At 42.3% G+C, this 13536-nt stretch overlaps 1 protein-coding gene across 1 annotated transcript in view; it reads right to left on the minus strand.

Moving 5' to 3' along the window:
- LOC141509564 (rho GTPase-activating protein 35-like) overlaps window positions 1-13536 on the minus strand; it is an 88416-nt gene that overhangs the window by 20626 nt on the left and 54254 nt on the right. The window contains 7 exon segments of the mRNA XM_074219187.1: window positions 8391-8510; window positions 8512-8541; window positions 8543-9016; window positions 9019-9366; window positions 9368-9532; window positions 9534-9677; window positions 9679-12269. Of these exon segments, the coding sequence (XP_074075288.1) occupies window positions 8391-8510; window positions 8512-8541; window positions 8543-9016; window positions 9019-9366; window positions 9368-9532; window positions 9534-9677; window positions 9679-12078 (3681 nt within the window). The 5' untranslated portion in view covers window positions 12079-12269.

The raw sequence follows: 13536 nt of genomic DNA on the forward strand, positions 1-13536 counted from the left end.
CCTTGGAGTCAGGAATACCTGGGTTCAAATCCGGTCTCAGACACTTAATTATCTAGCTGTGTGAACTTGGGCAAGCCACTTAACCCCGTTTGCCTTGCAAAAAAAAAAAAGACTACAATTTCCTCAGCTGTGAGCTGAGGTCAGCCTGAAGTCGCTCATGTATTGGCCCACTCAACTCTTTAACACCATAATTTTTTTTGTTCTCCAGTTCCTTCTTTATATTTAGCCTATGATCTAAGTAGAAATCAGTCTCCCCAGTTCCCTAAGTTGATCACTGTCTCTTAGTGTGCTCTGCAGCAGCCAAGCACCCAACTCCTGACAGTTCTGCCCCCAAGAGATGTACTGACCTATTTTAATAGATACTTCTCAAATTTCAATGGACAAAATTCAGGTAACATTTACCCACAAAGACCAATTATTCAATCTCCTAAGGAAAGAAAAGGAGACTTAATTTCTAATCAAGAGATTTCAGAATCACCCAGAGGAATAAAGGTGGGGAAGGTGGGGAAAGGGGGAGAGTGGGTGGTAGCTCACTAAGGGACCAGTGTAGCGCCAGGATGGAAACAACATTTTAAACTGCCTATTGTCTGCCCCCCCCCATGCCAGGTGTGCTGAGCTAAGGCAGATAGTTAAGAATTCTATTTTTATCTCTGAACATATTCTACAGCAGTTCCTTGAGCTTAAAATAACCCTGAAATAAATGACTAGTCCCTAACTATTCCACAAACTAAACGAAAGTTCTCATAATTCTTCACTCCATTGGGATGAGATGAGGAGCCTAGACATCCTCAAAACTAGGGACAAGTATAGTGAATGATTTTAATTGAGAATAAACTACCATCAGACTACAGTAGTAGCTTCCACTTACAATCTACTCTTCACAGGCTGCTCAGATGAACAGCCCTCAAGCAAAAACCTTATTCCTGTACTTCTGTGGCTCTTCAAGAAGGCCTATATTCTACATAGAATGTGCCAGGCTCCCTCAGCCTGGCATCCAAAGCCATCCATGCTCTCACCTTAACTCACCAACTTTATCTTACTAGTCTTCAACCAGGAAAAGGAGGCACCAATTCTTCCCACCCCTTGGGCCTCTGCTCCCACTTTATTTGCCTTTTAAGTCCAGTTATCCCAAAGTCTTGCATATTCCCAACTGCCTAGTCCAATTATTCATTGTTTCATGGGGAAACAGACCTTTTGACCAAATCCTCATCTAGATCTTATGTGAAACTTCTCTTAGACCCCAATAGTCTACTATTTATTGAACAAATCCCCATCTGGGACTGTAGGCTGCATAAGGACAGTCACCATATTTTATTTAAGGTTTGTATCTTTTTTCATAATGTGCACTGCAGCTATAAACCATAGAATACACTCAGAAGCTTGACTCTGTCATATTATAATCAATATTCATCTGAAAATAAGAATATAACTGGTTACAATATATCGGTGGTTTGATTCAAACCAAACTTGGAGACTATTTACTATAAATGACTATAGAAGTCACTCATCTCCTACCATTCAGTTGTCTCTCCAAATGCACCATGGAGGGAAGGGGGGAACAGCTGCTCTGTATTCATACTGGAAATTTTAACTCTATCCTGAGCCCTAAACAAATAGGAGTGCTGTGTCAAAACAACCAGTCAATTCAGTTGCTTCAGTGAAATAAGTCAATGGTTGGGGGGGAAAGGGGGGGGGGGGGTGGGGAGGCAGCAGAGTAGGAATAGCAAGCTGTCAATCCAATCATCTGTTGCTGTGTAGACAGAACAGTGGTTGATTGAAAGGGTCACTTTTCAACTGGCTAGCTTTGGTATAGACATAGTAAGTAAAAGAATACCCTCATTTAGTCTTCACAAAATTCATTCTCCATTCCTATACTTCTAGCCTCAGCTCCCATAGCACCTTACAATTTATGAAGCACTTTAATCACAGATGCTAAGCTCTGTGGAGACAAATAATTCAAGTAATATTAGTCCCACTTTGAAGAGGAGGAAATTCATCCAGATTCAATTGGACTGGTCTCCATTTATACTTTGTGAGACAAATACCTTTTGGCTTAAACATGTGACTGATAATACTGATCAAATCTTTCACAAACACAAGGGCCTGGGAAGAAAAGCCCTGTGAGGCAAACTCCCCCTGCTCTAGGAAATTATATATATATATATATATATATATATATATATATAATATATATATCTTTAGATTTTCATAGACAAAATGTTACAGTAGAAAGAGCGTTGGCTTCAAATGGGAATTTATTTTGCTTCACTATGCTTATTTGTGCAAAGATTTTCTTTGGGGGAGGAGGGGAAAAGGTAAGAGGGAGAAATGGATAAATGACTGCTAACAGACAATTGGCTTTGGTCCTGCTTCTTTAATCTGCTACCTTTGTGACCTGGACCTCAGTTCCACATTCCATCTACTAGGTCAGGGGTTCTTTCTTAACTATTTTTGTTCTGTGGAACCCTGTGGTAGTTAGTCTGATGAAGATTATAGACCCTTCTCAGAAGAATGCCTTTAAATGCACAAAATAAAATAAATAGGATTACAAAGGAAACCAATTATAAAGAAATATAAGAATATTTTAAAAAGATAATTGATGAACTCCAAGTTAAGAAAATCATAACAATAAATTAATAAACATTTATTAAGTACCTACCTATGATTGCTAGGTACCCTGCTAAGGGCTGTCTTCAAGAGGCTTATTTTTTTTTTTAGGTTTTTGCAAGGCAATGGGATTAAGTGACTTGCCCAAGGTCACACACCTAGGTAATTAGTAAATGCCTGAGGCTGGATTTGAACTCAGGTCCTCCTGACTCCAGAGCCAGTGATCTATGCACTGGACCACCTATCTGTCCCCTTCAAGAGGCTTGTAATCTGAGGAAACAAAATGCAAACAAATATATATAAAGCCAGCTATACACAGAATAAACAGGAAATAATTAACAAAGGGAAAGCAAAGTCAGGAGGCAGAGTGGTCCAGGTGTAGGGACAGCCAGAGAAAATGCCTCAAGAGATGGAGCATATTCATCATGGAATAGCCAGGAGGCCAGGATCACAGTGCTAGAGTCAAAGATCATCCAGTTTAACTTCTTTGTTTTAACAATGAACAAAATTAACCTCAAAATAAATGTAGTAACTTGCCTAAGGCATTGAAATGTCAGAGAGGAAGATACAGAAAGATGAGAAAGGTAGGAGGGAGCTGGGATATAAAGGGCTTGGAATGTCAGAGAATTTTGTATTTGCTCCCTGAGATAACAGGAAGCCATTGAGGTTTATAAGTAGAGCGAGACAGGATCAGACAGCTTGTGCTTTAGAAAAATTCCTTTGATGTCTGACTGAGGATAGAAAGGAGTAGGGAGAGACTTGAGGCAGGCAGATCCTCCCCTCAAGTAACTACAGGAATCCAGAGTGAAGTGAAGAGGGCCTGTATGTACCAGGAGGCACATTCAAAATATGCCACAAAGGTGAAATCTAGGGGATGGGTTCAGCCAATCTAGAAAGCATTCTGAAATTATGTCCTTAAAGTCACTAAATTATGTAAATTCTTTCCCCTGAGATATCACTACTAGGTGGTCTGGAGCTACAAGGTTTTTACCCCCTAAGGAAATCAACAAAAGAGTAAAAGGCCTCACATTACAAAGCTATTTGTAGCAATTCTTCTTAGAATGGCAAAAAAATTGGAAATTAAGGAGGTTATATCCATCAATTGGGGAAAAGGGATGGGTTCAAAGCAATCTAGGAAGACTTGTATGAACTCATACAGAATGAAATGAGCAGGATGAGAACAATGTATACAATAACAAAAACAAAACATTTTCAAAAGACTTAATGATTCTGATCAATATGATGACAATAATTTCCAAGACATGCTGCTGAAGCAGGTTAACCACCAGAAGTGACACAGAATGACACAGACATTTTTGGACCAATGTGTGAATTTATTTTACTTGCCTATGCATATTTGTTTCAAAGGTTTTGGATTTCTTTTCTTTTAACGAGAGAGGGGGAAATGGGAAGAAGAAATAAATGTTAATTGAAAATAAAAGTTTAAAAAAATTAAATTGAATATCTAAGATCTTGTCTACGTCTAAACAGATGACACTTGCCTTTTACAAAAGCAATAGTTCAAAAAAAGGGGAATTGCTTACACAAGAAAATGCAGTGACTTAGTGGCAGATCCTAAGTCTTCTGACTCAATTTATTTTTCTAACACATCAAACTGACTCTCAATTATTAGTTACCTTTTTCATAATCAGGTTATCTCTCATCTCTTGAAGTTCTGTGAGATCAGAGTCATTCAGTCAATAAAACACTGAATAAGCACTGACTTACATATCAGGCCATGTGCTGTGGAATTTACACAGAGGAGTAAATTGGGATCCCATGATGGCTAGAAAAGATCATCTAGTTCATTCTACAGTGAGCAGGAACTTGCCCAAGGTCAAGGAAGTCCTAAGAAGTGGGTGTGTGAAGCCAGGTCCTGGGGCTGAGATGCTCCATCACTTTTACCAGTGGCCAGCACATAGAAGCGACTCACTATTTGTTGGTGACTGTTGACAGAAACAAAGGCCCAAATTCTGACCTTTCTACTGCTTTCATGTCCAGTAAAAATCCCCAACAGTTCCTCTTCCAGGAGCTGATTCTACATCTGCTACTCCTGATGGAGTCTTGCTATTCCAGTCCAGTGCCAGTTAGTTAGAATTCTTAGCATTACCAAACTTTAATAAGGTTTGCTCCCCAAGAGAAAGAGAATTAGACTTTATCTTTTCAGTGAGATGAGACGAACTCCTCTTTCAAAACAACATTTTCTGAATCAAAAGAGACGTGCTCCGGGAAGAGGTTATCGTTTTTCCTCTGGCCTGAGAAGGTGTTCCATGTAACTCAAGAGAGAGGAGGGAGGGAGTAGATCCCCTCTGATGCACTGGTGGCCCCCTGATGGAAGTGTGAATTACAAAGAGGAACAGTCTCCAACTCCCTAGGAATGTGCATTAGGAGCATTGCTTTGAGCAAGCAGCATCTATGGGGCTCCAGTCATAAACCAGCCTAATTCTTAAGCAGCCCTGCTCCAGGACCATCCTTTCTACCCATCATCTGTTTGATGAAAATAAAACTTCTCGAAACATTCAGACCCCAGCATCATTGTGCAAAACCAGTTTTGACAAAGCAGAGGTGGCATCACTTAGGATCTCAAATTAGAGGCACAGAAGCATCAAACAGTAGAACACAAGAAGGAGAATTCTTGGGTGTCAGCTTAGTCCAACCCACTCATTTGACCAAAGGAAAAACTAAGGCCAAGAGGCAACAGAAGTAGATCCAAACGGGCCTCAGAATTAGGGAGACCCACCCAACATTAACACTGCTTGTGGCACTGGGCCAGCAGTCACTGCTGACCTCTGCATATCTGGATGTGTGTGTGTGGCGGAGGGGGGGGGGTGTGGCCCTGAGTAAGCCACTTCACCTTAGGACTCCAGCAAGCCTAAGGCTAGGGAGTTGCTGAAGGGGGCCTTGGTGGTGGCAAGAGGCTGTACATTGTTACATCTCCCTGGAGGCCAGAAAATAAAAAACAAAAAAAATCTTAAGGTTGAGAAAGAGGGAATCTTTTGGCAAACTTCTTCCAGCCTATTAGTGCTGTCACAGAGTCAATAGGAAGAAGGGCTGTTTTCAATAGGACTTGAACAACATTTATAAAGCACCTACTGTGTGCCAGAAGCTGAACTAAGCCCTGGGGATACAATAAGTGGCAAAAGACAGTCTCTGGGGGCAGTTAGGTGGCGCAGTGAATAGAGCACCGATAATGGATTCAGGAGTACCTGAGTTCAAATCTGGCCTCAGACACTTAATGATTACCTAGCTGTGTGACCTTGAGCAAGTCACTTTATCCCACTATCTTGCCAAAAAAAACACAGTCTGCCCTCAAGGGCTTTATAATCTAATAGAGAAGACAACAATACAAACAGCCAAACACACACAAACGAGATACAAGAAAAAAAGGAAATAACTAACAAAGGGAACACACTGGAATGGAGTGGGATTAAAGGAAGGCTTCCAGTGGAAAGTGAGATTTTAGTTGGGACTTAAAGGAAGGCAGGTAAAAGCTCCATGTCCAGAGCTAAAAGATACAGGGTCTTGTTTGAGCACCTGCCAGGAGGCCAGTGTCCTTGGATTGAGAAATATGAAGAGGAGGGCTCTGAATGCCAAATGGAGCATCTTAGATGAATTCCTGCAGCCCTCCATCCAGAAAGGTCAAGGAACAGAGTGTCCTAAGGAAGTCTGAGCATATGAAGGAGACAATCTCCAGGGAGGAGCTTCTCCTCCAGGAGGAGACATGCTGCTCATGGAGCTGGAACCAAAGCAAAGTGAAGTGTCATGGAATATGATGCTGAAAGGACATCAGAGCACAGACAATAGGACATGTGGAATATAGACAGTCTTATGTGGCTGGAGCTGCACTCACTTTGATCAAGTGTACTGACAAGCTTTTGCCATGCAGTGTAACCCAATAGCATCTGGCCTACTTTGTGAGACAGAGAAGTCTATCAAGCAAAGCAGGTCCCGAATGGGGGCTTGAAGGCTATGGGAGGGGTACTTAGGCCTCTGACTATTGTGGGCCTACCACATGGGTGTGTCAGATACAGGGATGAGGAAGAAGTGATTTATTACTTTGGGGTTCTGAATAAACAATTCATTAATAAAAGGAAAGCAGTCCAAATGCTCTTCTAAAGCTACATATGCAGCAATATCACACACACACACACACACACACCCCTCCAAGATGAGTGATCTGACCCTATGAATTAGCTAACCTCAATAGGTTAATCCAAATCCAATGAAAAGGAGCTTCAGGAGTTTCCACTGATTTAAAGGTTTTATCCCTACACAAAGCTCTAAATAGAAAGTGTTAAATGACACAGTATAAAATTAACTTATGGCAAAAAAATTTTCAGTGACTAATCAGAAAAGTGCTGATGGACTACTTTATGCTTCAGGTATAGACTGAACTAGAGAATAGCTGAGGTCTGCTCTATCTTCAAACTTCTAGAAGTCTCCTACTGCTTCAGAAATGTTCCATCCTGTCATTCATGCTGGGGTAAGGGAGAAGAAGCCTGTGCTCTGTTCACAGGTCCTGCTGGCCTTCAAGCCACCTCAGTGATAGCATAGTGCCCCCCCACTTCCCACATGCCCACCCCATGCAAACTTTCTATTGCAATATTCAAGGCTTTAGGGAAGTTTCAAGTTCTGACCCTCTGTGTTCTATGTCCTAGGATTCCCTTCCAGTTAAGGTATGAGGAAAATGCAAACGTAGTAGGGCTATGAAAGGCTCTGAATACTAGAGAGAATATTTTGTACCTGATCCTGGAGGTGAAAGGGAGTCACTGGAATTTGGTGAGGAGGATTTGTTCATTGAGTAGGACATAATCGAACTGGTGCTTTAGAATAATCACTTTAGTGGTTGACTGAAGGCAGGCAGACCCACCAGCAGTTATTGCAATAGTCCAGGAAGACATGATGAGAGGGGAAGGGTTTAGGGAAAAAAGATAATTTCATCTTAGCCATATTATACTGAAAATGTCTACTGCAGGTCCAATTTAAGCCTGAAAGAAAGTTGGAGATGTGAGGTTGAAGGCTGGCAGAGTGTGAGGCAGAACAGACAGACTTAATAGAGATGGAAACTAAAACCACAGGAGCTTATGAGATCCCCAAAGTCTTTCAGAGGGAGAATAGAAGAGGACCCCAGATTCTCAGATTTAACAAGTGGACAAATATTTTAATCGGTAAACTTTGCTCCACTGAGGTTAAGAATGATCATTCCGGAGCAGCTAGGTGGCACAGTGGATAAAGCACTGGCCCTGGAGTCAGGAGTACCTGGGTTCAAATCCGGTCTCAGATAATTTACCTAGCTGCAAGGCCTTGGGCAAGCCACTTAACCCCATTTGCCTTGCAAAAACCTAAAAAAAAAAAATTGATTAAAGAATGATCATTCCATTTCATTCAATCAACCTTCACATGGCTCTTCTCTATGGAGAGTCCAGTGACTATTTTGAAGAAGGTACTGAATTTAGACAAGAAATGGCTCCTGGGGCGGCTAGGTGGCGCAGTGAATAGAGCACCGGCCTTGGAGTCTGGAGTACCTGGGTTCAAATCCGACCTCAGATACTTAATAATTACCTAGCCGTGTGGCCTTGGGCAAGCCACTTAAACCCATTGCCTTGAAAAAAAAAAATCTAAAAAAAAAAAGGCTCCTGACCTTCAGGGAACTTATCCTCATTCAATAATGCTGACCAAAGGCCTGTTGTAAGAATAGTTTTGTACTAGGCAATGTGATTCATTCTAAGGTAAATTCTGTTCCTAGCCCCCAGCCCACGTCCAGCAAAGGTAGAACACCTTACCTTGGTGTTCCTTCGGAGACTGCGCAGAATGTTCCGTCTTCTTGGGTCTTCATCTGTTTCGTAAGGGATCACAGAATTGTCCCCTTTGTATCCCTGGGAGGCCTGGTCCTCCTCTTTTTTTCCGAATGGGCCCTAGCTCATCATCACTTCCCCACGCTGAAGCTGGTCCTGTAGCTGGCAAAGCGCCCTAAGCGCGTGCACCGGGTCCTGTACAATACAGGTTTGCTCACCATGGACACTTTGCGCCCTCGCTCCAAAGAGCTGGTGTCCATTTCACTGTCAGAGCCGTTGGCACTCCCATTAGACTGGGTTTTGTTGATGTTTCGAATGGTGATGATTTTGCCTTGGGTGCTGTCATGTGGCACGGAGTAGATATTTTCCTCCTCGTTCCGTGGCTTGACCACAGCGTCCATCGGCTCTGCGTAATCTGAAGGATCGAACCCATCAGGAGGGAGCCAGCTGCTAGAAGACACTGACTTCCTCTGGGCATCTTTATGCCCTTGGTCCAAATAAGACAGATCCCCTTTCATTTCAAAATGGACAGGAGGCTTTGGTTTCACTGGTGGAGGTACTTTGTTGTTGAGCTTACTCTCAAGGTTCACTAAGAAAGGCAGAGTATCATTCCCCCCTCTAGCTCCATGGAAAGCTTAGAATGATCTTTGGACAAGGAGGGCAAGGAAGTATCTTCTCGGAAGAGGCTATAGGAGGAGGGTTCGATGTCTTCTTCAGAGTCAGGAAGATTAGAGTTGCAGAGAGGGGAGCCAGCGCGGGGGGAGTTAAAGACTTCCTCAGTAGTACTACAGGCCTCGGCCACATTATCATACATATGCGTAGCCTCAATGATGTTCTTCTTCTCTACCACATCTTTGAAGAACGGATGAAAGATCTCCAGTTTATGCTGAGGTTGGCTACAGGGGATGCTTGCGAACCTTCCGTCAATTTCTTGGGCTATCTCTTCTCCTTCAGTCAACTGTTCCCCGGCTTAAGTCATTGTCCAGAACATCAGCTGTGCAGTCAGTGAGAGCCACAAGCTGAATGGGAATGATGTCCTGCACTTCACAAAGAAAGGCACGTAACATAGCCAAGGAGGCCTTCCGTTTGGCTGAATAAAAAACTATGTACCCATGAACCAATCGGCTTTTTCCTAACACTAAAAGAGGAATGGTATGAAAGAATTGATAATTCAATGCGCTTTTTGTGGGGTCCTAGTATTGGTAATTCAAGTAAAACCGAGTTGTTGCTGCCGCCCTGAGAAGGCTTACACGTTTGGGACTGGAGAACAGGAAAAAAGAATGTCATCTGTATTAAATGGATCTCCACACATTAGACACATTACAATTCGGAGATCAATGTCAGCCAGATCTTTGATGCTAGCAGTTGAACTGACAAGATTTAAGTTACGCTTTGAGTCCAGAAGTCCTTTCAAAACTTGACTAATTTGCTTCTCATTGATGTTGCGTCCATAGCCAATGCCAGCAGAAGCTGGATCCAGAAAGACACACTGCAGCTTGCTGGCAATCTGCTGGCCTTGTTGGATTAAGCTTTGCAGTGTTTCACCACTAGTGTCTCCTCGCTTGTTAACCAGTATTAGTGTCAGGGGAAGATGGACCAAATGATTGTCCCTACGCCCAAGTGTTGACTCTCGACTTTTTTCAATACTTTCTACAACATAAGAGAGAGACTCTTTTGAATTGTAAAGGCAGAGACAACCATGGGGCTGAAAGGTTGGCGTCTGGAAAGAATTTACAGGAAGTCGGACATTACCCTCTATTGGCCTCAGAGAAAGTTCATACATTTTGCCATCTATCACATACTTGTCATCATTTGTACAAAGAGCTCGAATCTCATTTGCCAATTCTCTAGCAAGACCATCCTTTCCAAGAATAACCAGATTGATCCGATCTATGTTGGGATCAGAAAGTGAGTTTTTCTGATTGCGATCAGAAGGTCTGATGAACCGAGAACTAATCAAGTGTTCAATTTTGGAATCTACACACATTGGGCAGCTGGGACAAGTCTCCTTAGTGGGGTGATACACAAAATGAATATGCTTTAAAATGAGAGCATCCCGTTCTGCTTGTAGCTTCTGCAGTGCTTTAAATCGCTGCTCTTCACCCAATACATCTTGAATGACACCCATCTTTTCCTTACTAGGTTTAGCATCAAGTTCTAGTTCATAAAACAACTCAGAATATTCTAGAAGTAGTTCCTGAAATTCTTCCTTGGCTTTGTCTATAATCTGTTTTTGGTGTTTGCTGTAGATATCCATATATACAGATTCTTCCAGCCACAGGTAAAAGTCTTCATTCATGATAAAACTACGAGCCTCTTCCCAAGGCTTTCCAGGAGTTATGAAAGGAGATGTCTCTAGGTTTTCTTTGAAAGCCCTTCGCATCTCAGCCCTTTTCCTCTCATTCCTCAGCTTCTCTAAATGGGCTTCATATAGCTGCTCAGCTGGTAGAGTCTCCATTAAATCAAAAGGTATCCGTTCATTTTCCATGTTGTCAATGTGGCTAGTGGCATCCCAAGGTGTTTCTTCAAGCACAACAAACCACTTTAGGAATTCTGGCTTGGTTTCTAATAGTTTTTCTGCTTTGATGCAACTCAAGTGGTCAATCTCATCAAGGTTGGGGATGAGAGCTTCAAAAGCCAGTGGGAGAGCTGCAAGATATAGCTTTCTGCGCCGCTCAATGTGCTCATGCTTGAGTCGGTGGGTGTGCTGCAGGAAGAGTTTCTTGGCTTTCTGCGTGCCTTCGAGGTAGACATAGTCCTGGTACTCGGGAGAAGACTGCATCTTCCGGCTGACACCTGGCCAATTTTCATTGTGGCTCTTCACAATGCGGCTCACCAGCCATTCGTACTTGTCTTTTGCAGTTGCTATCTGTTGACTCTGCTGCTTCAGAGCCTCAAAGTAAGGGATGATTTTCATCTTCCCCCGACTTTTATCAATGAGCTGCACTAAAGTGCTAAAAGCCAGGTCCACATTCACATTAGATCGAGCTGAAGTCTCCACAACCTGGAGATTCTTTTTGCTTAAGGCAAAAGTATGTGCATCTCGAATGTACCGCTCTACTCCCTCATCACACTTTGTCAGAACCACCACTATAGGTTTTTTTGTCTTGGCGAGTTGATTGTAAAGGTTTGAAACAAACTTGAGTTGATCATCAAAGTTTCTGTTCATGCCCCTACTCACATCGATGCAGAGAAGAAAGCCGTCAATCAACAGCTTTCCTTCTGGCATTTGTTTCTGTTCAAAGTCCTGTTCCAGCCCCAGTTGGTCAGTGCAAAAATACATGAGCTTCTCTGCCGACGCAAGCTTGGTGGCTGCAGCTCTCTTGATGTAAGGCTGCAGGGCAGTGCTCCGGTGAGGCTGGAAAGTCTGGTCATCAATAAATTCGGTCTGCTCCACAATGTGAATCTTACATTCCACACAGTCCTCCAGGGAGCGCCCCACTTCTCCCCAGTACAAGAAGTGGTCATTGTTGACAACTCTCCCACCAAAGTCACTGGTGCTGAGAACAGAAGTATGGTCCAAGTGAAATTCATCAGCACTGGGGCGAACAAAACGATTGCACAGGCAAGATTTCCCAATGCCACACTGTCCCTTCTCTTTCTCTGTCCCTGACAATCCCACCACACTGATATTGTAGGTGGGAATGCGGACATCTTGCTTCCTTGCCATCATCATCGTCGACACATCCTGCCAGGGTCAACACTTTCGAGATGATTTGTGTCTTCCAGTGTCCTGTACAACTTCCTCACTAGTCAAGGGAATGGCAGTCGCTGCCAATGTAGGCAAACTGTCCAAGAAGAAGAGAATGTTCTCATAGTGCTTCTGTACCCACAAAAGTTTCTCATCATTCCATAGCCAGCACTTCCCTGTAGGTCAAAAAAAACAAACACATAGCCAGCATTATAATTCTGAAATAAAAAGGAGCATAATCAAAAGATAATAGCTATGAATGAATCCTAGTCTTGAAAAAATGGCCCAATATTGAATACTTTGAGAACTAAAACAATTTTTTAAAATAAAATAAGGGTATTTCTTTCGTAAAAATAACTGATATAGATACATGTCTTTTGGCTGTCAATGACCAATGATCTTATCATCTATACTGCACCTTACTTAGACATTCTGACTTGTTAAGATGATATCTCAAATTCCAGAAATCCCATTCTTAAGAGGACCACTGACAATCAAAGAGTAGTTCCACAGAAATGCAAGCAGACTAGGGAAAGGCCTCAAAAATCATGTCAATGGGGGTGGCTAGATGGTGCAGTGGATAGAGCACTGGTCTTGGAGTCAGGAGGTCCTGGGTTTAAATCCAGCCTCAGACACTTAATAATTACCCAGCTGTGGCTTTGGGCAAGCCACTTAACTCCATTTGCCTTGCAAAAACCTAAAAATAAAAACAGAATTAAAAAACTGGAGAATAATCAATAGCTGATTATTGACAAGGCCAAATTCACTATCTCTGAAAATTACCATGGTAAATACATTTTTAAAAAACAAATTTTACAAATGATCTTTGAAATCAAGCTTCATCTTATAAAAAGTACAGCATTTTTACAATTTTGTATTGATAGGAATGTAAGAAATGCCCTGCTGAAGAGACCCACTGATGGATCCAATCTCTTGTCTAGGGGACAGCCTGAGATTACTGGGCTCCACCCTAAGCAATGCCATCAGAGATGCTGCTTCTGAAAAGGTCATGGAGGCCAACTCTGTAGGGAAATACAATTTAGCTAGACAAAGGGTGAACCTTCCACAGTCCTGCCCTGGTGAGAACAGCATCAACATCATCTCTCCTTTATATTATACCTTTATGGTTTTGTAACATCCACAGTCCACATTTTTATAGAACTTTATGGCTTTACAGAGTGTTCTCTGGATAACCCTTCTGTAGGTGATTCGAACAACAGTATACCCTTTTACAGATAAGGAAGCTGAAGCTCAAAAAGTGATTTGTCACCAATCACATGAATTGGGGCCCAACCCTATGCTCTAATTACTACATTATGTGCTCTCTTCTGGATAGAATTTGCCTCCTAAGTAGTGCTAGGGACAGAGGTGGAACATGTTCAGAGGAAATCGAGATGGTGAGGAAACTCAAAATGCTATTACAAGAGAGAAAGTAGACAGAAC

The sequence above is a fragment of the Macrotis lagotis genome, chromosome 1, assembly GCF_037893015.1.
Source record: "Macrotis lagotis isolate mMagLag1 chromosome 1, bilby.v1.9.chrom.fasta, whole genome shotgun sequence".
NCBI classification, from domain to species: domain Eukaryota; kingdom Metazoa; phylum Chordata; class Mammalia; order Peramelemorphia; family Peramelidae; genus Macrotis; species Macrotis lagotis.